The 20,802-nt window shown below is 47.1% G+C and overlaps 2 protein-coding genes across 5 annotated transcripts in view; one reads left to right on the top strand and one right to left on the bottom strand.

The window, feature by feature from the left end:
• Positions 1-1,897, top strand: part of Zfyve9 (zinc finger FYVE-type containing 9) — a 142,122-nt gene extending 140,225 nt beyond the window's left edge. Inside the window, exon 19 of the mRNA XM_048816307.1 lies at positions 1,322-1,897. Within this exon, the coding sequence (XP_048672264.1) occupies positions 1,322-1,483 (162 nt within the window). The 3' untranslated portion in view covers positions 1,484-1,897. The remainder of the gene's footprint in view (positions 1-1,321) is intronic.
• Cc2d1b (coiled-coil and C2 domain containing 1B) lies at positions 1,165-20,499 on the bottom strand. Of its 4 annotated transcripts, none has more exons than XM_015485000.2 (25): positions 20,347-20,499; positions 18,737-18,819; positions 17,362-17,506; positions 16,331-16,434; positions 15,794-15,934; positions 15,286-15,411; positions 15,005-15,164; positions 14,400-14,581; positions 14,128-14,203; positions 13,917-14,027; positions 13,697-13,827; positions 13,401-13,473; positions 13,086-13,219; positions 12,561-12,678; positions 12,304-12,476; positions 11,789-11,914; positions 11,146-11,204; positions 10,947-11,063; positions 10,492-10,565; positions 10,327-10,385; positions 10,084-10,135; positions 9,368-9,467; positions 9,111-9,201; positions 7,811-7,940; positions 1,165-1,465 (listed from the first exon to the last, which is right to left on the bottom strand). In XM_015485000.2, exons 2-24 carry the CDS (start codon positions 18,800-18,802, stop codon positions 7,812-7,814), a joined length of 2,547 nt encoding a protein of 848 aa, XP_015340486.1. In that variant the 5' UTR covers positions 18,803-18,819; positions 20,347-20,499; the 3' UTR covers positions 1,165-1,465; position 7,811. The 4 variants fall into 4 exon arrangements, with proteins under 4 accessions (XP_015340486.1, XP_015340485.1, XP_048671348.1 ...); XM_015484999.2 differs by lacking the exon at positions 1,165-1,465 and adding an exon at positions 5,597-7,541; XM_048815391.1 differs by lacking the exon at positions 1,165-1,465 and adding an exon at positions 5,597-7,507.
• Positions 20,500-20,802: the final 303 nt, after the last annotated feature.

The following is a 20,802-nucleotide window of genomic DNA, read 5'->3' as shown; positions in this document are numbered from 1 at the left end:
GAGCAGGCTTCTGTTAACTGGCCGCTGCAATCACCCATGCCTTAATGAGATTTTTCTTACTGCCAATATTTTCATACTAGTTTGTGGCTAAAACTTGAGCTTTTCCCCTCCCTCATAATTTTCCTGTCAGTTAAGGTCTCCCGTTGTCAGGCTTCCCTCATGTCTGTCCTAATGTTTTTATAAGCTCTTTGTAGAAACAATCCAGTTCACACCCCACAAGTCCCAGTTCCTTGTCCCAATGTCTTTCTCCTAAGGCTAAGCACTCTAATCTCTACAATTTCTTTGGACTTTGGCTGCCTGAGAGAGATCCCATTGGTTCTGCTTTGATGTTCATAAATTGCCAGACCTCTTTATCTCCCTCAACCCTTTAGTTTTGAGTCATTTAGAAAATGAGTGTGAGTGTTCAGCATGATCACCCCTCCCAGCTAAGTATTATTTCTGCCCAAAAGCTGCTCCTGACCTAAGGTTCTATAGGGAGAAACTGGTTCCTAAGTGCAGAATTGTTCCATTATCAGGGAACTAGTAAATGTTATGTATCTGGCTCCATTTCCTGAGTAGTCATCAATCAACAAGTATTTATTTTCTGCTTAAGGTCTTGCCCAGGGCTTTAAGAAGCATATCAGGGTATTACTAATGAAGTTTCTTAGTCCTGTTTCAAATGGTATTGATTATCTAGCTGGAGAGGGAAAATTCTCACATGAATTAGATAACAAGTGTTTTTCTGCTGAGTGTATGAGCCTCTTGAGGGCAGTGGCTCTGTTATCCTTGAATCCCTGTGTTCAAAGGTGCTCATAAAGTGGTGCATGGGTGACTGGATGGACTTAAGAACAAATGTTATATTAGGAAGCTGAACATTGTATGTTTCTCATTTTAGTTTTCAAAACCAAAAGTTAATATTATTTCTGACTCTCCATGCCTCTCTATGTGCTGCCTCTTCCAGAAAACAAAAATCCTAAGAGGTTAAGTGATTAGCTCAAGGTCTTATAGCTATCAGGTGGCCAGGATGAATAAATGACAGGTTGATAAATGGCAGCTCAGTGATGAGGAAGAATTTGTATTCACTGTCATGTGACTAGCCCATGACCAAGAAGGATATCACCTTTCACCTTTCCTGCTCAGCCCTTTGAAGGTCTTTTTTTTTTTTTAAGTTATAAATGGACACAATACCTTTATTTTATTTATTTATTTTATGTGGTGCTAAGGATCAAACCCAATGCCTCACATATGCTAGGCGAGCACTGTACCGTTGGTGAACCACAACCCAGCCTTGGAGAGATCTTCTGTGTTTAGTAACCTATCATCCCCTTCTCTCTGGGTATAGGTTGGCTATCAAGCAGGGAGCAATGGCCAGCCCCTTCCCTCGCAGTACATGAATGATCTGGACAGCGCCTTGGTGCCAGTGATCCATGGAGGGGCCTGCCAGCTCAGTGAGGGCCCTGTCGTCATGGAACTCATCTTTTATATTCTGGAAAACATCGCATAGGCAAAGAGGACTTCATTTTTTCTGTTCAGACCTGTGGCAACAGCAGTCATATCCAAATCATTTGCACTTTAAAACTGGAAGATTAAGCTTTTGTTAACACTATTAATGGGGGTGGGTGGGATAGGGTGGGAGTGAGGGGGCTTGGGGACAAGGGTGGGAAAGGGTGGTTGGGGGGACAGATGTTCTATAAGTCTTCTATGCATTGTCCACCGAGAAGACCTGAACAGCTTCTGTTACTGCACAACAGTTATGCTATCTTGCAGCTAATCCCCTTCTGTTACATCTAGACAAGAATCCCACTCCTCTCTTTTAAGATTACTTATGGTCATAAGCTCAGAAATGTTGAAATGGGTACAACCATCACCAATGGTGCGGTGGTGGGAGGGCAGAGGGGAAATAAACAATGAAGCATCAGTTTTGCACTCTTTTTACAGAATTGGTATAAAAAGGAAAATTCCACACTGATCTTGTCCCAGTTACATCATAGGTGTTTGTCAGATAGAAGTCACACTTAGATTTTTGTTTATTTTCACCAGATTACTCATTGAAATTAATCAAAGACCAAAGGGATTATCTCCTTTTGTAGCCATGGAGGGCTCCTGGGTGTAAGTGAAGTTACTTGGATAGCAGAGCTGAATTCAGGATCACTTGAGATTTGCCCAGGTGAATGGTAGATATTAAACTGGGCCTTTCTGTGGAAGTCAACCAAACATACATCAAGACAGCTTTAGTTACTATGTACTATAAGTATTTTTCATTTTATTGCAAACTCTTTTTAACTTCCAGGAAAGCTACAAGTACAAAACCCCACTATGTACACTTTACTCAGATTCACTTAACTGTTCACATATTAACATTTTGTCCTATTTGCTTTATTATGTCCTGTTATCCCTTCCCCTTCCCTTCCTCTTCCTTGTTCTCCCTCCTGCCCATTTCCTCCTCCAATAAAAAGATAAGATAAATTGAGGCCCCAGGGAGTGGTGGCTCATGCCTGTGATCCCAGTAGCTGGGGAAGCTGAGACAGAGGATTGCAAGTTCAAAGCCAGCCTCAGCAGTTTAGTGAGGCCTTAAGCAACAGCCAGAACCTGTCTCAAAATAAAAATGAAAAGGTCTGGGGATGTGGTTCAGTGGTTAAGCACTCCTGGGTTCAATCCCTGGTACCAAAAAAAAAAAAAAAATTGAGGCCTTTCAGAGTACATTCATACATCATAGCCCATTACCCCTAAATACTTCAATATTTCCTCAACATTCTGTTACATAACTGCAGAACAGTTTTCAATTTGGGTCAAGTTCATATTGATCTATTATTTTAACTTAGTATTTTCCCAGTAACTACCTTTGTAGTGTTTTCCCCTCTAGTAAATCTTCCAGTATAGGTTTAGGGAGGGCATGTAGCTATCAATGACTTGCCTTTATCTTTCATGTCATTGGTATTTTTGGTGAAAATAGGCTGTCCTATCATATTTTTTAATGGAAAAATACCTCATTTTGAGTTTGATATTTCCTTGAATCAGTTTGTGTTTGTGCATTCTTGGCCATGATCACTATCTGATATCTGCCTGCCTCTCATTGATGGTGGTAAAGCTAATCAAAGTGTTATCCAATTTCTCCACTATTAATTTTTCCCTTTGAAACTAATAACAAGTATGTAGAGAGAGACTTTCAGACCATGCAGATTTCTTGCTCATCAAATTGTACTGACTTAAAACCCACTTTTTTCCTACCGGTACTGACTGGTCTTTTACTGTAACAAATAGTTGCAAAGTGACTCTCTAATTCTAGCACGTACTCTACCTTTACAATTTCAATTTGGTAATCTATAAACAGAAGCCTTTCCTCTTCCCTACTTATTATTTAATTTTCATTATGGTCTCATGGATTGTGTTTTCAGTGGTTCCAATTCATAAATTTGGTGCTTAAATGGTCTTAGCTTTGTCCAAATGGAGCACCTTCAGGCTGGGTCCTACATCCTTGTGACATACTCCTACTATTTTTTTAAACACTTTCTTTTCTAGCCTAACAGGATGCTCCAGGCTAGTTTAGTTTTGTACTTACTCTGCCCCAGAATTGGAATCAGCCATTTCTCCAAGACCCTTGGTTTCTTTTAATGGGAGTGATATTAGAAACCAAGGTCTGGTTTAACTAGAATATATGTGACACATTCTGATCATTTTCCTTTGTCAAAAATTTATTATGGTTACAGACCAAATGGATTCCACAACCCATACTCTGAAATATACTGCTCTGGGGCTAGGGTTATAGCTCAGTGGTAGAGTGCTTACCTAGCATGTGGTAGGCATTGTGTTCAATTCTCAGCACCATATAAAAATAAACAAAAGGTTGTTTTTGTTTTTTTAAAGTACTGCTTTAAGACATTCCATTGTCACCAGCATCTTCTGAAAGCCCAGGCCACGCTGAGTTAGTCTGTCTACAGCAAAAGTATAGCTCTAAGAATGCATCAGATCCAACGCAGGAGAGGCTGCTCCTCAGTGGCTGGAATTGGACTTACCATTTGGCACTAACAGATTGTGAAGCTGTTTAGTAGATAATGTTACCAATAGGCCCACAGGCCAGGCTTGGGAAATGTGTCTGGCTGGGGTCTTCTCTTTCTTCACGGGATAGGGTGGGGGTTTTGTCCATCTCTCTCCTCAAAAGCTTTGCCAATAGAAGCTACAGAGAATTATGGGGTCCTTTCCCATAAATTCAGAGTTATGGAGCTTCTAAAGTACACCTTGGCTCCCACACCACCAGCTTGTATGGACTGAGCCCTGGAATTAACCCCCAAACTTGACAAGAACAAGAAGCACTTGTTAAAGGGGCAGGTGTGTTTGGTATTAAGGTCCAGCTTGATCTAAATATACCTCAGAAGTTTGGAGCTTCTATAGCAACTGGTCCTATTTTCCTGTAGCTCATCTCTGTTTCCGTTCACCTAAATACATCCTGCCATTGCATATTAATTCTAGATCAGCACAAGCTTTTCAGTTCTCTTATTAAAGATAAGACTATGGCCCTGTATAGTCGGGTCCATTCTCAACTACACTAAATGTCCTTTTACGTGCAATAAAATCACCTTGTGGAATTCAGTATTAAAAAACCAAGGCTAGTTTTCCCCTTGTTTATCTTTGGTGTTATACAATGTGTACTCTTTAAGAATTACATAAAATGAAGTGCTGAAACATCACATTTCTGATTAGGCAAAATTTTCTAGATTATAAAGACAGATCACACACACACACATCCCTATACCTCTAATCCCAGCTACTTGGGAGGCTAAGGCAGTAAGGTTCCAAGTTCAAGGCCAGCCTTGTCAAGATAGTAAGATTGTCTCAAAATAAATTAAAAGGGCTGGGGTGTAGCTTGGTAGAGGGCTCCTGGGTCCAAATCACCAGTGGTGAGGGCTGACATAGTGTTCATTCTAAACTGACGAGGAACAGAATTGCCATTCCAGTGATTGATTAAATTTTAAAAAATTGTTGAATGCTCGCCAAATACCAGGCAATGAAGGTTTCTCCATTTGTTCTTAATACTTTCTGAGCAGCAACTGCACTCTATGGTGGTACAGATATAGAATTTTGCCTAAATTCCTATTCTCCTGTCTTCTCCCATTTACATTGATTTTTGCTGAGGGGCCCCAAATTTCCAATTAAATTTACCTCTATGATCATCTGGGAAATAATTTATGCACTTAATTCATTCCAATAAGCAGGTTTCTGGATTTGGCTAATTTATAATAGTAATTTGTTTTACTAATGCTATAATAATAATTTAAATAATAGTAATAGAATTTCTAGGGATTATATATACAGAAGGACTAAGGAGTAGAGCAGTAGTGATCATGGCCATCTCAGACCTTAGAAGGCTGAGCCCAGAGAAGAGAAGAATTCATCTATGTGGTGGTGCTGGACCAGGTACAAATTCCCTAGGACCCACTAGTCTCAACTCTGTATGTTTCAAACTGCATCTGACCTTACTTGAAGGATAAGATCTTTTGGGAGATGCCACAGATATTTGGAAGCAAACATGCAGATTTCAGAATTGTGCTATGATAAAGGAAAAATAATGTTTCAGTCACAAAAGAGTTCATCTTTTAATAGTGAGACTCAGTCTAAAAAATGTCTTCCACATTTTATTCAGTTCACTAATTCAGAACAAAGTGCACACTGCACTAGATTAAAGATTCAATTTAAAATTGGAAAATGATTTGAGTCATGGTTGGTTCTCATCCCATGAGTGACTAATTTTCAGTGTTTGGTTATTGCTTTTGGACAAATCTTAGGACAAGCAGGAACTCTGTAGGTCCCTCCTACTATCTATGCATGCCTTGGCTACAACAAAGGCCTTTTAAGAATCACAGCCAGCAAGCCCAGTGGGTGTCTTTGTCTTGCCTCCCTCAGTCTTAAGGTTCTGTTTTCCAAAGAACAGAGTAGTGAAGCCTACTGAAATTGAACATGTTGCAAAGGTAAATCTTTGGAGCCAGCAGAGGCCTGGGTTCAGAATCTTAAAGGATAATTTTAGTGGTCTATCCTTCACCCTCTTGTAAGTACTGGGTGGGAATGCAAACCCTAAGGGAAAAACCAGGCTGGATCAGGAACCCTTCAGGCTTGTCCAGACCATGTTAAGAAGGCTTAAGACTCTCCTTTTCATTCTAGATTACTGCTTGTTTGACACATATGTAATTAAGTGTTAAATTTCTCTGGAAATTTTGCTAGCTCACATCTGATAGGTAAGAAAGACTGGCCAGAGAGCTCTTGGAAGAGTCACTCGTCTGTAGTTCCTACTGTTATCCACTAAAAGCTCTGCTCTCTTCGGCAGGGAAGCATGGCCCAGCCCTGTTAGCTCAACAAAAACACACACAAAAAAGCTCAATCCCTGAGCTGTGCTTATGCAATAACATAATGACCAGTAATCTGAATGTATTTGCTTCAACTTACAGCCTTTTAAAAATAATCTTGAGGAATGCTTTGTTGGACTTAATGCTTCAAAAAGGAGGAAATAAAAGATGGGGTATTTATTTCTAAGTAATGTAGAATATTGCAGTTTTGAATATTAAATATATTACAACTATAAACCCCTTATTGTTTCCATCCATTCAGAAAAACAAAGGCAAATTTCTTGGAAAGAACTAAGGTGTTGCTCTGGCAATCAGCTGAGAGGAAAGGCTTCCCCAGTCTTCTCTCAAATATGAAACCCATGGTGGCAGTGGGCAAATGTTGCAGTTACTCTGGCTTTTTAACAATGCCAGATTTAAGATTATTTACGCTGTGTGTAAGGTACAAAATCCCTATAATGAATTAGACCTAGTTTATTAAATAAAAAATGGCTACATAAATTTATACATATTTATATTTTTTTTTCCTTCTTCTCCCCAGTTAACAAGTCTTTCATCTTAGGTGCATGGACCAAACCCAAGATGCAACCTTACCCCACTCCTTCCCACTAGGCAGTACCAAAAGTAACTTTCCTCTTCTACTAAGTCCTTTGGGAGCAGGAAGGCTAGTGCAGCAGCTGTCAGGACAAAGGCACAGGCAGAGCTGGGTGAACTGGGTTGGGTGGGACAGGTTGCCACGGACCAACTGGAGTCACGGAACCACGCCCTGTCCTGAGCAGGACTGGTTCCTGATCACCCTCAAGTTCTCCCATCCCTTAAGCAGTTACATCTTTAAAAGGCACATCCAGAAATAGTGCAATTGGGGCTGGGGTAAGCTGCACACAGTTGGTATGCAGAAGTTAAGGGGCTGTGGGACTCCATGGCACAGAGTGGTGAGGGTATCCTTGCCTTTGTCCACTTTTGGAGGAGTGGGAGACAAGGGGAAGAGGAGCTCCTGGAATCCAGCCTGCTTCTGTGGAGGGCAGGAGGGGCCAGCAAGAGCAAAGCCCAGGGTCATGGTCAGTGGCGCACATATGCAACAGGCCTTTGGTGTGTGTATAGCAGCTTCTCTCTTAAGTACAAAGGCTTTTGAGGCCAGTGAAGCCTTAAGCTCGTGCATGCTGCCGCTGGCCTGATCCTCTCCTGGAGCTGACCATCTGCCGCACAGGACACAGAGCATAGCAAGTCAGTCTAAACCACAGTGAAAACCAATGGATTTTAGTAAGGCTTTCTTAAAGACAGTTAAGCCTTGGACTATTACCTTCCCTTCCCAGTTCTGGACAGAGGAACGTAAGAAACTCAGCCCATGGGCCCTACCCAACAGATCTGCCTCTTCCCCACAGATATGAAACTCCTGGGATTTTCCCCTAGATAAATAGGTTGAGCAAGAGAAGGGGGTCTATGGGATGCTGGCAGGGTGCAGGGGGGCAGAGGTTCTGAGGATCCCAAGAGCTGCGCACCTCACAGGCCCCTGGGCTCCAGGACCAGCCAGTTCTCGGTGACCATCTGCACGTCCTGGCCATTCAAAGGCTCCCGCAGCCTTACCTTCACCTCCAGCTTCCCCCCGGTGGGCTTTCTTCCGTCCAGAACCTACGAAGACCATGGAGAGGGAAATGGTAATTGAGGAAACAGCTGGGGGCAGACAGGTCCCTAAGGTCCCAGAAAGGGGGTGAGAGGAGCTAAGCATCCTACAGTGTTATCCAGGGAGCCTCCGGGTCAGGACACCCCTGCCTCGTGCTGTGTGTGGAAGTTGTTTCAGGGATATCTTACAAGGAAGCAATATATAAAACTAAATAAACATCAATGCTCCAGCTGAAAAGATCAAAACCTGGGGCTCTACTCACTCAGTTTTCCCCTCATTCCCCATAGCCACTCCTGGAGTAACACTGGTTTCATGGAGTATCCTGAAAACCAGAGCCCAGCCCTCACCTCACAGATGGCCAAGAGAGAAATGAATGACTCTGTGTAGCAGAGTCAAGACTAGAACCCTGACCAGTGCTTCCTCCTTTAGGGCAGGAGAGCAGGCAGCTGGAATGCAAAGCACCACAATAGGCCTGAGAAGTTCAACCACCTTCAGTGGGGCTGATACTGACCAGGCCCTATTTTAGAACAACTCCCACAGGTAGAGGGGAGGTACGCCGCAAAAGGAAAAGCCCCAGCCTACACAGGCATCAGTAAGGATAAGGTCTGCTCCCAGCTCTGTCCAGGACACTGTGTGAACCAATGTAACCCCTTTCTTCTCCAGCCTAAGTTCCCCATCTGTCTTAAGCTCTTAAGAGTCCTTGACTGTGTAATCCTATGAGTTCATGGATGCTTAAGGAGCTACCTAGAAGTTGATTTCCTAAGCAGAGACTAGCTGCATCCAAGTGGGTCTTAGACCCAGAAATACCATAATGATTTCAGACCTGGAGCCTGTTTCACTTCATCTTGCTGTCAGACAATTGCCCCAATCATAAGCCTGCCCCTAGGAACCTAGGAATCCATATGCTAAGATGACAGGAGTGATCAGACTCAAGGGTCTTCTCTCTCATCCATCACCTCTGGGAAACCGAGTGATCTAGAGTATTGTGGAAAGTGTATGGCTTCTTCCTATCTGGCTGACCATAAATTGTCTCAGATCTTCTGAATCTCTTCCATCTATGAAATGGGGATACCACAAATTCCACAGATACAATGGACAATATTAAATTAAGGGAACAGAAATCTATAATAGGCTTTCTTCTTACAAGTTCTCCAGCTTGTTCATGCCCTGGGCCCTACCTCCACAATCTCTCTCATCTCACACTCATTCTCCAACCGCTCCAGTTTCAGATGTGCTGTGCCAACCAGCTTGTCACTTCGGAAGAAGGATCTAAGGAGCCAAGAGGCAGCAGAGGATTAGACTGAGCAGAGAAGATGGGAATGAACTGGATGAGTCTACTGCAGGCAAAATAAGTAATAGCAGAGGTAGTGGGAACCAAAACGCCATTCCTTCCTCCCCACCCACTTTACCATGTAACTGATAGGAGGAGCCTTACCCTTTGTGGAAGATTTCAAACTTGATTCCTTTGCTCTGGATCACTCTCCTGAAGCCCCGGTGGTTTCGGTTGATGTTTAATTTAAAGACTTGATCAAATTCTGCAAAAGAGGAGAAGGCAAGGAGGGGCTTGGCTCCTAGGAATTTACTGAAAAAGTAGAAAAGGGCAGGCTTTCCCTCTGGATCTCTTTGCCTTTAATTCAGGGTGGCTGCCATCAGGGGGTAGGGTAGAGCATCTAGGTCCTAGCCTTGGAAGCCAATAGTTTTTATACTCTACTTGAATTATTATTTTTTAAAATATTTTTTTTTAGTTGTAGTTGGACACAATACCTTTATTTTATTTATTTATTTTTACATGGTGCTAAAGATCTAACCCAGCACCTCACAAGTGCCAGGCGAACGCTCTACTGCTGAGCCACAACCCCAGCCCCACTCTACTTGAATTATATCAAAGTAGAATGAACTTGGAATTTGGAGTAAGGATTTCTGGGTTCACTATTTCTACTACCTCCTTGCTATGAGGCCCTAGGCAAATCTCCCTACCCTACTGAGCCTCAGTTTCCCCAATGACCTAAGAGGAATGTTGCTAATATCTGCCTTTATCTCCCAAGCTGGGTGGACCAAGTAAGACAATAGATTTGAAAGCACTCTGGAAACACATGTGCTGCCCACATAGAAAGTAAGGGGGGAAAGAAAGAGGCTTTAATCAGCACTCACCTGGAGAATTTGTGTTCTTCACCACAGATGTTTTGCTTTTTTGAGCCTGGTCCTAAATAGTGAGAAGGAAAAAGTCAGCACAGCTTGAAAAACAAGTACACAGCACCAAGAACTCCGGGCTGAATCCTGTAAGGAATGGACTAGGTCTTCAAACCCCTCCCCATAGCCAGATCCCCAAGGGATGGAGAGAAATTGAACAGAGCTCTAAAGGGAGAATGGTTCAGAGGATCCTAACAGCCTCACCGAGTTAGGATAGTGAAACTCAAACCGCACAAAAGCATCCAAATCATCAGGGGTCACCCCTGTGAGGAGAGAAGGCAGTGGGTCGGAGGAGTGGCCAGAAGCTGAATGCCTGAGATGGAAGCTCTGGCAAAGAGCCTCCTTGAGTAGAGGTGGTTCTGTGATTACCTGGAGGGGCTGGGAGGTTCATTCCCCGGACAATGATCAGATGCATTTCTGTGCTGTTGAGTTCTGAGAAGATCCTATAGCCAAGGAGAACGGAGAGATCACAAAGTAAAGGAGAGTGGCAGAACAAGGTCACCTCTTCCAGTGTCTGCTTGCTCAACTAAGAGGGAACCAGAAGAGTGGTGGGAGGAAAAGCCTATCTTGCTGGAAGGAGCAGAGTTAGCATAAAGACCTGGCCTCTGACTTCTGGTCCGGGGCTCTTTCCACAGTCACTACACAGTTCAGCTCTTCCCTGGAAGGCACCACACCCTCCTCACTGGCCCCACTGCCTGTGGCACTCAAGTCTCACTAAGGAAGAGTCTCCAGCCTCAGCTCCCAACCTCTTGCCACTGTTCCCCTTAGGCTTTGGCACTTCACAGTCCCTACACAGAGCCACTGTTCCCCTCAGGCTTTGGCACCTCACAGTCTGGAATGTCTTCATCTCAAAGTGGTGGCTGGGAGGGTCAAGGCCCTGAGCCTGGGCTAGCTGCAGGATCTCCAGTTGTTTCTTACGGTCCTGAGCCAGCTTCTCAAACCTGACAGGGAAGGGCATACACATCAGCAGAGGAAGGCTCACTGTCTGCCCCCTACCCAAGCCCCCTAAGCCCTTGCACTTACCGGGTTGTCTCAGTCACATTGCCCTGGTGCATGAACTGCTTGGAGAACAGCAGGCACTTCTAAAAATAGGGGCCCAGAGTGACTCCAGAGCCAGAACAGGACTTGCCTAAGCTGGCATGCAAGGCCTGACCTCACAAAGCTCCAACCTTTCCCATGTAGCCTCACCTCTCCTCCTCCACACATGCCTCAAGGTCACTGTTCCCAAGTCCCACCATACTTTTCTGACTACACTTCTGCTGTTTCCTCTCCTGAGGACAGCCACTCCCCAAAATTCACTTAGCAAACTTTTGTCCTTCCCTTAAAACCTAATTCAACATCACATTAGAAAGTAGACTTCTCAGAATAGTCAGCAGTTCTAATAGATATATTGAAACAAAAACATATAGCTCTCCCCTCCCATCTAAAACTTCATCCCTTCAAACTTGAACTTCATAATCACCCTCAAGGAAAGTTATTATCATCCCCTTAAAGATGAGAGAAGCATGGTTCAGAGAGGTCAAAAGTGCCTTGCCACAGGCCACAAAGCCAGTAAGCAACAGAGCCAGAATCTGAATCCATGACAACCTGTTCCGTACCCCATGCCTTTCTCCATAGGGAGGTTGTGCATACTGAAAGAGAAGGAAGAAATAAAAGGCCTACTGACCTCATATTGCTCCAGAAGTATTTTTTGTAGCTGGGCATATACCTCCTCAGCCTTCTGGGAGAGTCTTAGGTCCTCATGGTGAATGAGGATGAAGTCACCCTCTTCATCCGTCAAAGGTGAAGGCACCTACCCAGGTCACAAGGTCCCGCAGGCCCCAAGAGTCAGATTACTCTCCTATTGAGCCCAACAAATTCAGAAATTCAAACTAAATGTTTCTTCAACTTCTACTAACCTCAGTGCCAGGAGCCCATTGCTTTCCTGTGTCTGCCTCAGGCTGCTGGAGCACTCTGCTCCCACTGGCCTGGCCTGGCCTTGTCACTGGGGACCACAGCAGCCCACCCTCTCTTTCCCTGTCTTTCCTGGGGCCTCAAGGGAGAAAGAGGCATGAGCTGAAGGCTCTTTCCCAGCTGTTACTATATCTATACCAATCCCTACCTCCTCTCAAAGTTGCCTGGCAAGTCAGCCATCCTCTCCTTCACCTGGGAAGACCTAGTGCTTAACTACGTAGGACTCACCTTTGAGAGGTCAACAGGTCGGCCAGCTCGGACCTGGATGATCTGCCCCTCAAGGCATTTGGCCACCCGCAGATGGGCTTTGGCCTGCTCCAGGTCCTGCCTCCGCTTGGCCTGCAGGGCTGCTCGCTGGTACTGTAGTTTCCGTGCCTCCAGCAGTGTCAGCTGTTCCTGAACTGAAGAGAAAGAACCAATGGTTAGGGCCACACCAGCCCTTCACTAGGCCCTCCACCCCTCCCCATACTGCTTGTTCCACTCACCAGTTGGACTCAGTGCCTCCTTAGAACTCAAGGCCTTGGGCTCAGGAAGGTGCCGGGATGAAGGAACCAGAGGCTGTGCTGGCTTCTTGGCCACTGGGGCCTGTCCTAGGGGCTCAGTCTACAGGTGCACAGAACGCTGTCACAGGGGGTACATTCCCCACCCTGATCATGGCAACTCCCAGACCTGGGCTCTCTTCCTAATATTATAATAACCCTGTATGACCTGAGACAAGTGGCTTCCCCTCTTGGCCCTACAAAAGCTCAGAGCTAGAAAAAGCTTCAAAAGTTCTCTGGTCTAACATCCCTGACAGGAAACAGTAGGACAATGGGATTTTGAAGCTGAACTCTGAGTCAAAAACACCTAGGTTTGAATCCTAGCTTTGCTCTTATTCAGGTTTTTTGTCTACAATGGAGGAAAGGATACCTACCTCCCTGGGCTTGTTAGTATGAATAACATGGTCTGAGTTTACCCCTCATCTGTCATATCCACCCCCAACCCAGGGAGCCCTGGGCCTGCAGTCAAACCTTATCCTCATCCTCATCTTCTACTGGGGCTGTATCCTCTGAGGTGGCCAGTTTTTGGGCAGCTGCCAAAGTTGCTGCCACTGAATCCTCCTCAGTACCCACAGTGGGCTCCAGGCCAGGAATCGGGGGAAATCCTACAATGAGAGATGGTATGGGAAGAGGATGCTGTAGCCTCAGGGTCCTGTCTGACTCTGCCTGGGCATGGCTGGGATGTGAGACTCCCACCAGGTGGAGACAGACACATAAGAAACTCCCCCCCACCCCCCAGAGGCTCAGAGACCTTCTCCTAGAGCCCGTAGGCCAAGGCCCACTCACCTGGAGGAACAGGCAACTCAGCAAAGTCCACTTTACGTCCTGCTCGGTGTGCTCGAATGGCATCTTGATATTGCTGTATGGGAACAAAGGTAGGGACCTCTGGTCCATGGCTACCAAGGGGCAGGAACAGGAAAACTGAGAGAAAGAAGGCTCTTGCCAAGGCAGCAAGAGCTCCAAAAAAGACAGATGAAAACTCAAAGACGACCAGGGATAGCAGAAACAGCAGGGAGAAAGAAAGCAATCAGCCAGGAGAAGAGGCCAGCATAGGTCAGGGAGCTACCCAGTTGCAGGCCCACCTTGGCAATGCGCTCATGCATCCGGGCCTTGCGCTCATCCCCACTGGCCCGGGCCTGGATGCCTGCCTCACGATACTTGTTCAGCCTTTGCTGCAGGGCATCCAACACTGTCTGCGGCTCTGCAGGGGCCACTTTAAGAGGGTAAGGAGAGGACATGAGTTCTGCCTGTCCCTCCCCAGATCCCCGTGGCCTCCACTTCTGTCCCACCATCCTGTCCTACCTGAAGCTGCTGGGATGTTGGGGGTTGTCACTGGGAGCACTCTCTCCACTGCTGGGGGTAGGACTGAGGGTGCTGTGGGGGCTTTGGAAGCCTCTGGGAGGGTCTTCAGGTCTGAGGACCCAGAGCAGAAGTGAAGGCAGAGGTGCCTGGCTGGTCCCATACCTAATATTCCTCCCTAACCCCAGCTTCAGCCCGTAATTCCCACACTAACCCTCAGGTGCTGGGGGCATGGCACTCAGATCCACAGGCTGCCCCTTCTCCAGGGCCTCCAGGACAGCACCAAATCTCTATAGTAGTGAAAAAAGCAGGTGTGGATGTAAACCAGGTGACCCCAGGAGTCTGGGTTAAAATAGCTCCCCCTTAGGCCAGTCTGGCCCAAGCGTAGCCTGGGTCTCTCTCTCGCTCGCTCACTCTCTCTGAGCTTCCACTTCCCTATCTGTGAAATGAAGGATGGACACAGTGCCTTGGAGTTAGATGTCATACCTTCCCAATCCTCATGAGCTCACGTGCACGATCTAGATCTCCAGCCCGCTTGGCACTGAGAGCAGCCACTTTATACGCTCTCTGTCGGGCTGACAGCAGGGCCCGTGGGTGTGGGTCTGAATCAGGCAGGACAGCAATGCGAGGGCTGTGCAGGAGGCTGGTTTCAGATTGGGAGGGGTTGTCTATAACAGAAAGCCCCCAGAAAGTTGAGTGTGGGTGACACATGCCTGTAATCCTAGTGACTTTGGAGCCTGAGGATTACAACTTCAAGGCTAGCCCAAGAAACTTAATAAGAGCCTGTCTAAGAATAAGAAGGGCCAGGGAGGGATGTAGCTCAGTGGTAGAACACCTGCCTAGTATGAGTGAGGCCCTGGGTTCAATCTCCACTACTGCCAAAAATAAATATACAAGTAAAGCCCCCAGAGAAGGCACAAGGGTCAAAGGAGAAGGTTCCAACTTTGGGTTCCCAGTGCCCAAAGGTCTCTACTGGCTTGAGGGCCTCTTGGGGAAGGTTTGACTGAGCAATGGGCAAGTGGCAGGCTGGGTAGACAGGCCTTGGGCTCTGACCCAAGGAACTAGGAAAGAATTTGAGTAACTCCAGATACCTGGCTCCATGGCAGGGGGAGCTTGGGAGTCAGCCTCAGGGCTCCTGCTGGCTGTTTCCTGGGAGGCTGGGGGCCTCTTGCCCAAGGCCACTGGAGGTGGGATCTCATCCTCATTGATCTTCCTTCCTTTCCTTACGGCAACTAGCTGGGACTCCAGAGTCTGAGGGAGAAAACCAGTCAGAAACACAGGAAGCCATCTTGGCTTGGACTCTGCTCTAGCACAGGCCAATGCATCACCTCTACAGAGCTCCCCAGCTCTCCTTTCCACCTGGCCAACTCACCTTCAGGCCACGCTCACAGCGTCTGGCTTTGGCTGCTTCACCTGCTTCTTTGGCATTGGCCACAGCCTCCCGATAGTTGTGGATCCGTTCTTCCAGCAAAGCCTGCAGCCCCTGAGGCCCTCCAGCCTGTAGATACTTCAGCTCAGGGCTGGGCCACTCCACAGCCAGCTAGGCCCTTGCCATTCTCTCCCTGTGAGGAAGCTGCCCCAGAAGATGGAGTTCTGGGACTCCAGGAGAAAGAAGAGCCTAAAGCCACCAAGGTGTGAGGCAAAAATCCACCAGAGAGGCCACAGGCCATGCCAGAGGCAAACAGAGAAGCCCATCAATGGAGGCCAAGAATGGCTGTGGGGGGGTGGTCTGGGAAAACAGAAAGGCCTTTGAGGTTGGCCAGCCACAGAGGAGTTTTTCATGCTCAGAATCTGTCTGGGGGCAGCTGCTGGAGGAAGGCAATAACAAGCCATGCTACAGTAAGAACATCAAAGGCACACAGGGCCCCTCCTCAACCTACCTGAGCTGTTGAAACTGAAGTCATTAGGAGGGCTGTCTGCACTGGAGGTTCGATGTCTTCCTGGAATTCTGGGTTAGCTGCCTCATCACCATCCAGGGGCCCAGCTTCCTCATCTGCACCCAGGACCTCCTGCAGCTCAGACTGGGGAGACACACAAGTCCCAGGAGCTTGGGGACCTCATGATCACACCCACAGTACATCTGAGAACAAAGGACCCTTTCTCCCAGTAATATTTCCTAATGTCAGTTTGGTGCGTAATCCTCTTTCCCAAAACATCTCTTTAATCTGACCAAGGATAGTCTTGAAAACAGTGAAGACTTCAAATTTGAGAATATTCAATGGCAGAGTTCAGACTAGAAGTCACAGGAGACAAGTCTCACACTGTATATAGCCAGGAAGACGGCAGAGTAGGGCAGAGCTCTAACTCAAAGTTAGAGATACAGAAGGAATAACCCCAGGCCTCCTCTCCACTGCCCTTTCCTCCATCAGGCCTGAGTATGACTGCAGAGCCCTTGCACACCAGCCTGGCAGACGCACCAACAGGTCTGCATCCTCCTCGAGCCCTTCTTCCTCCTCCTCTTCCTCCACATCCTGCATACAGTCTGCTGCCAACTTCTCGATGTGGGCTATTGGCAGGGGAGCTGGGGAAAGGTTGTAGAGGTCAGGGCAACTCAAACTAAGGTGCACTAAAGAAGGGTCTTTAATCCATTGTACTGGGAGATACCCCAAGCAGAAATCCCTCTTCCCTCCCACAGCAAAGTCTCACCCAGAAAATTGATCAAAAGATCCTTGTCAGGAAACACCTGAGCCCTCCAACAAGTGATATTTAGCTGCCCCTTTCTCTGCATTTCTGCTGGAAGTAAACATACCCATTCATTCCCCCCAACCACACCTTAGGTTTGTAAAGATCTGTGGAGTCCATTTGAGCTTCACAATTCTGAAAGATTAGTATCATCCCCACTTTACATACAGAATAAACGAGGAATTGCTAACATCTATTTAATCCAACTAAGTGGCAGAGCAGGATGCAAACCTAGGCCTGTCTAACTGCAGAGTAAGGGGCTGATCAGTAAGCTCCTTCCCAGTCCTCTCACCATCCTCAGCTCAGGGGAACTTCAGAAGGGGAGTTCTGTGAGCTGAGGGGGTTCTCTGAGGTTCTTGATAAGAAGAGAAGATTTAGACTCCCCGATCCTCCAAGGCCTAAGATCTCTATCCTTGTCCAGGATGTGGAGAGAAATTCCACTTGCTCATTTGACACAATTTCTGAGCACTTACTCTGTATTCAGTTCTGTCTGAGGTAACTGGACCCTACTGTATACCAGGCTGGTAGGGTTAAGGATAGTGACCTGAGTCAGATCCACAATTGAGAAAGGGCAGCTCAGGAAGAGGTGAGCTCCCATCACAGCTGTATAACTGACCTCTTGTTAGGAGAGCTGCAGAGGGGAGATGGTTGTCAGAAGGACCAGGGGATCTGGCTGGCTCCTCTAGGCTTAAAGGCAAGGAACTCTCCACCACTGGCCTGTATCCACCTGGTCCTATCAGAGCTTAGCCCAGTGCTGAAAACTTACCCTGCCCCTTGGGTGCTGGCTTCCTGCCTGCGGTCCCTGCTTCCCCAGTGAGGGCCAACAGCTCAGCCTCCAGCTCCTCATCATCTTCAGTTTCATCCACCCCTAGCAGCATGTCTTCAGAGTTGAATTCCACAAAGAGCCCCAGCTGACAGCAGAAAAGTATTCTTAGGAATCTCACAATGAGAAAGGGTAGAGCCAGTCCCAGAGCCAGACCTGGGGCTCCCAGTGTGTCAGTTAGTGGATCCTTCACTCTGTGAGGACCAGTGTGCCACAAAAGGGAAACTGAGGCCTGCAACATTACCCACTTATCTCCACAGGGAGTCTTCAAAGAACTTGGAAGGATTACACTGTCATTACTGTTATTCAGCAATAGCTGCTGGACATTATACTTAACTCTCTATAAGATTGTATCAGTTAATTCTCATAATTCTGAGAGGGAGGTCCTACTTTTTAATTGTAGTAAAACATACGACATGATATTTACCATTCTATTTTTCCTTTTTTTTTTTAGTTGTAGGACTCAATATCTTTATTTTATTTATTTATGTGGTGCTGAGGATTGAACCCAGTGCCCCATGCATGCAAGGCAAGCATGATACTTCTGAGCCACAACCCCAGCCCTCTATTTTTAAGTGTAGAGTTCAGTGGTATTAAGTAGTATAGCACTGTACTACTGTCACCATCGTTCATCCACACAACTCTTTATGTTGCAAGACTGAAACTCTGAATCAGTAAGCACTAACTCCCCGTCCTCTCTTCCATTTACCCTCTAGTAACCACCATTCTACTTTCTGTGTCCATAAATTTCAACATTCTAGGTAGATAGGTACTATTTTTATACTTACGTTCATACGAAACTGAGACAGCATCCTAAATGACAAAATCAGAATTTAAATAAAGTCTCCCTTACCTGCCTCCTTTAAGACAATAAAAATAGACTAACAAGTCTCAGGACTTGGATCCAGAAGACTTAAAGGGAGAAAACTGGAAGACAGGCCCTCTTAGTCTCCCATTTTAGCCACAGCCGTGTGTCCCTAGACGGCAAAGTCTTCTTATTGTCCACAGCTTTCCAGCCCTGCATCTCTGGCTGGCAAGCAATGTCATGACCCTAAGGGACCTATGAGGGCACTGAGGTTCTATCAGAGTCCTAAATCTTGGTGACTCTTAACTCTCCTGATAATTTATATGGAGTGGTGATGGTAGGTAGGAGGATGGCTATGCTTGAATCCAGGAGGGGAGTTCAGACCTTCTCTTCCACCTGTGTGGTAGTTCTTTGGACTGACAGGAAAACCACCCAGGTAACCCAATTTGCCCAAGCTGTTCAGAGACCTTCCACCCCAAAGTGACCCAGAGGTGAAGGAGGCCATGTTCATACCTGCTTGGCAGCTGCCACACCCTGACCGCTGGCCTGAAGGCCCTTCCGAGGCCGTGGCCCTGGCATCTTGGCAACCTAGATACCTATCAGGTGGGGAGTTAAAAGAGAATCAGACACACTGGAGTAGACCTGAGCCGAGTTCTGACAGTGGTAAATGTGGTTAGTGAGCCCTCCTGGATGGCAGTACTTTACCCAGGGGGTAAAATACCAATCTTAGAATTACAGGATTGAAATAAGAAACATGGGAGATGGGAGGCTGGGGACCACCTGTCAGTGGGTTTAGTAGGGAGTGTGAACACACAATATAAAGTTACTGAACTGTCTGATGGAAGGCAGATTCAGAGAAGCAACCCTGTCTACAAGGTAGGTTTAAGGTTGGGCAGGATTCAGACAGACTCTAAAGTAGTGCTATCCATTCTGGAAACAACATGTGGTAGTTTATATTAATTAAAATTAAAAATCCATGCCAGACACATAGCTATATGTGGCTACTGATCACCATTAGACACTTTAAGACATATTAGATACAAAGCATTTTTCACCATGGCAGTTTCTTTGGGCACCTCTGCACCAGAGAAACCTGATTCAGCATTCAGATTCCCTCAGAGCTCCCCCAACAATTCATGGGATCTACATGGCAGATGATGTTGGGCACTGGGAGTGGAGAAGTTAATGTAACCCTCAAGGAACACTCACAGACTTCAGTCTTTAAGGAACATTTACATGGTGTAGACAAACCCATGAATAAAAAAACACCAAACAGGGTGGCTGCAGGTGCCATGGGTGGCTAGAAGTAGCCCTTTATCCAACAGAGAGAAAAGACTTCTTGGAGAAGGCGATGCCTGTGCTGAGTCATGAAGTTGGGGGAAAAGAAAAATATAGGACTCCAGGCATAAGGACAACTTCATAATGGTTCTGGGGTAAGAAAAGGAAACGTTATAAAGGCCTGGTATTACTGGGACATATACCAAACCCTGAGTCCAGAAATGGTATAAGATAGAAATGTGAGTAAGGGGCAAAACCTTTAATCCTAAAGAATCTGAGCGTTATTCTGAAGAGAGGGGGAAAGAAGTGACAGGTTCAGGCCAGTGTTTCAGAAACATCACTATATGCAGTAGGAAAGGTGCACAGGAAGTAGGAAGGAGTGCAGGGCAGGAAATCTGGGTACTGAGCATCCTGCAATAGTCTGTGAAGGCGTGTGGGGGGTGGCAGTGGGGATGCAGAGAAGCGGTTGGAGTCAAGAGTTAAGAGGCAAAATGTACAGGGCTAAGAGGTTAACTGGGTGTGGGCGCATGGGAGCTGGCGTTCTGGAGGACTAACAAGTGTCAGATTTCCGAGACGTGGGTGAATCGCGGGTGTCAACTGAGCAGGGGCTGCGGGAGTGACTCTGGGTTCAGGGGAAAGTCAAAATCGGTCCGACTCTCCAAGTGTGCGGTTTCGGTGCTGGACCCAAGTCCAGAGTCAGTAGACAGTGCGCAGAGAGAGGCGAAGCCCAGCCCCCCACTCCCACGCGGCTGGGCTCACCGCCGGGCCCGGGCTTGCCCAAGCCGCCTCCATCTCCCCGGTTGTCCCCAGGGCTACCCACGCCAGGGGGCGGGGACGCGGCATACCTCGCGGCGGATCCGAACCAAACCCGAGCCTTCTCCCTCCCGGCACCGCCCTGGCTTGCCCCCGGGAGACGGCAGAGGCAGCAACAGGAAGCGCCCGCCGGGGAGGCGGCTGGCACCCAACACGTGATTTCACAGTCGAGAGATTCGCAGTGCGCCTGTGCAAGGCGAAGCGGGCGGGGCGCTACGCCAGGTGACTCCTAGGGTGGGGTTCGCAATGCGCAGGCGCCTTTGGCCAGGTAGTGAGAGACACTGACGGGAGTGTCGGGCGGTTCCACCCCGGCTTAACTTCCTTCGCAAAAGCAGTAGGCGCACCTCTTCCTTTGTTCAATGACTTCGCCAAACCTTCTCTGTCGTTCTCAGGATCAGGAATTGGGCACTCGCTGGACAGGCCTATACCGCGGACGTCCTCGCCCGGCCCCCCCCGCCCCCGGCCCGGTAGCGAGGAGCGGACTTCTG

Source organism: Marmota marmota, unplaced genomic scaffold (genome assembly GCF_001458135.2).
Source record: "Marmota marmota marmota unplaced genomic scaffold, marMar, whole genome shotgun sequence".
NCBI lineage: Eukaryota > Metazoa > Chordata > Mammalia > Rodentia > Sciuridae > Marmota > Marmota marmota.
Note: the sequence above shows the minus strand (reverse complement) of the source record. Positions and strands in the feature narration are given on the sequence as shown.

Excerpts from the sequence above, each read along its gene's own strand:
- Cc2d1b (XM_015485000.2), bottom strand. The coding sequence starts at position 18,802 with ATGCCAGGGCCACGGCCTCGGAAGGGCCTTCAGGCCAGCGGTCAGGGT. Across the intron at positions 14,204-14,399 it reads AGCTCATGAGGATTGGGAAG|AGATTTGGTGCTGTCCTGGA; the intron begins GTATGACATCTA and ends TCACTACTATAG. Across the intron at positions 12,679-13,085 it reads AAGATGAGGATGAGGATAAG|ACTGAGCCCCTAGGACAGGC; the intron begins GTTTGACTGCAG and ends GTGCACCTGTAG.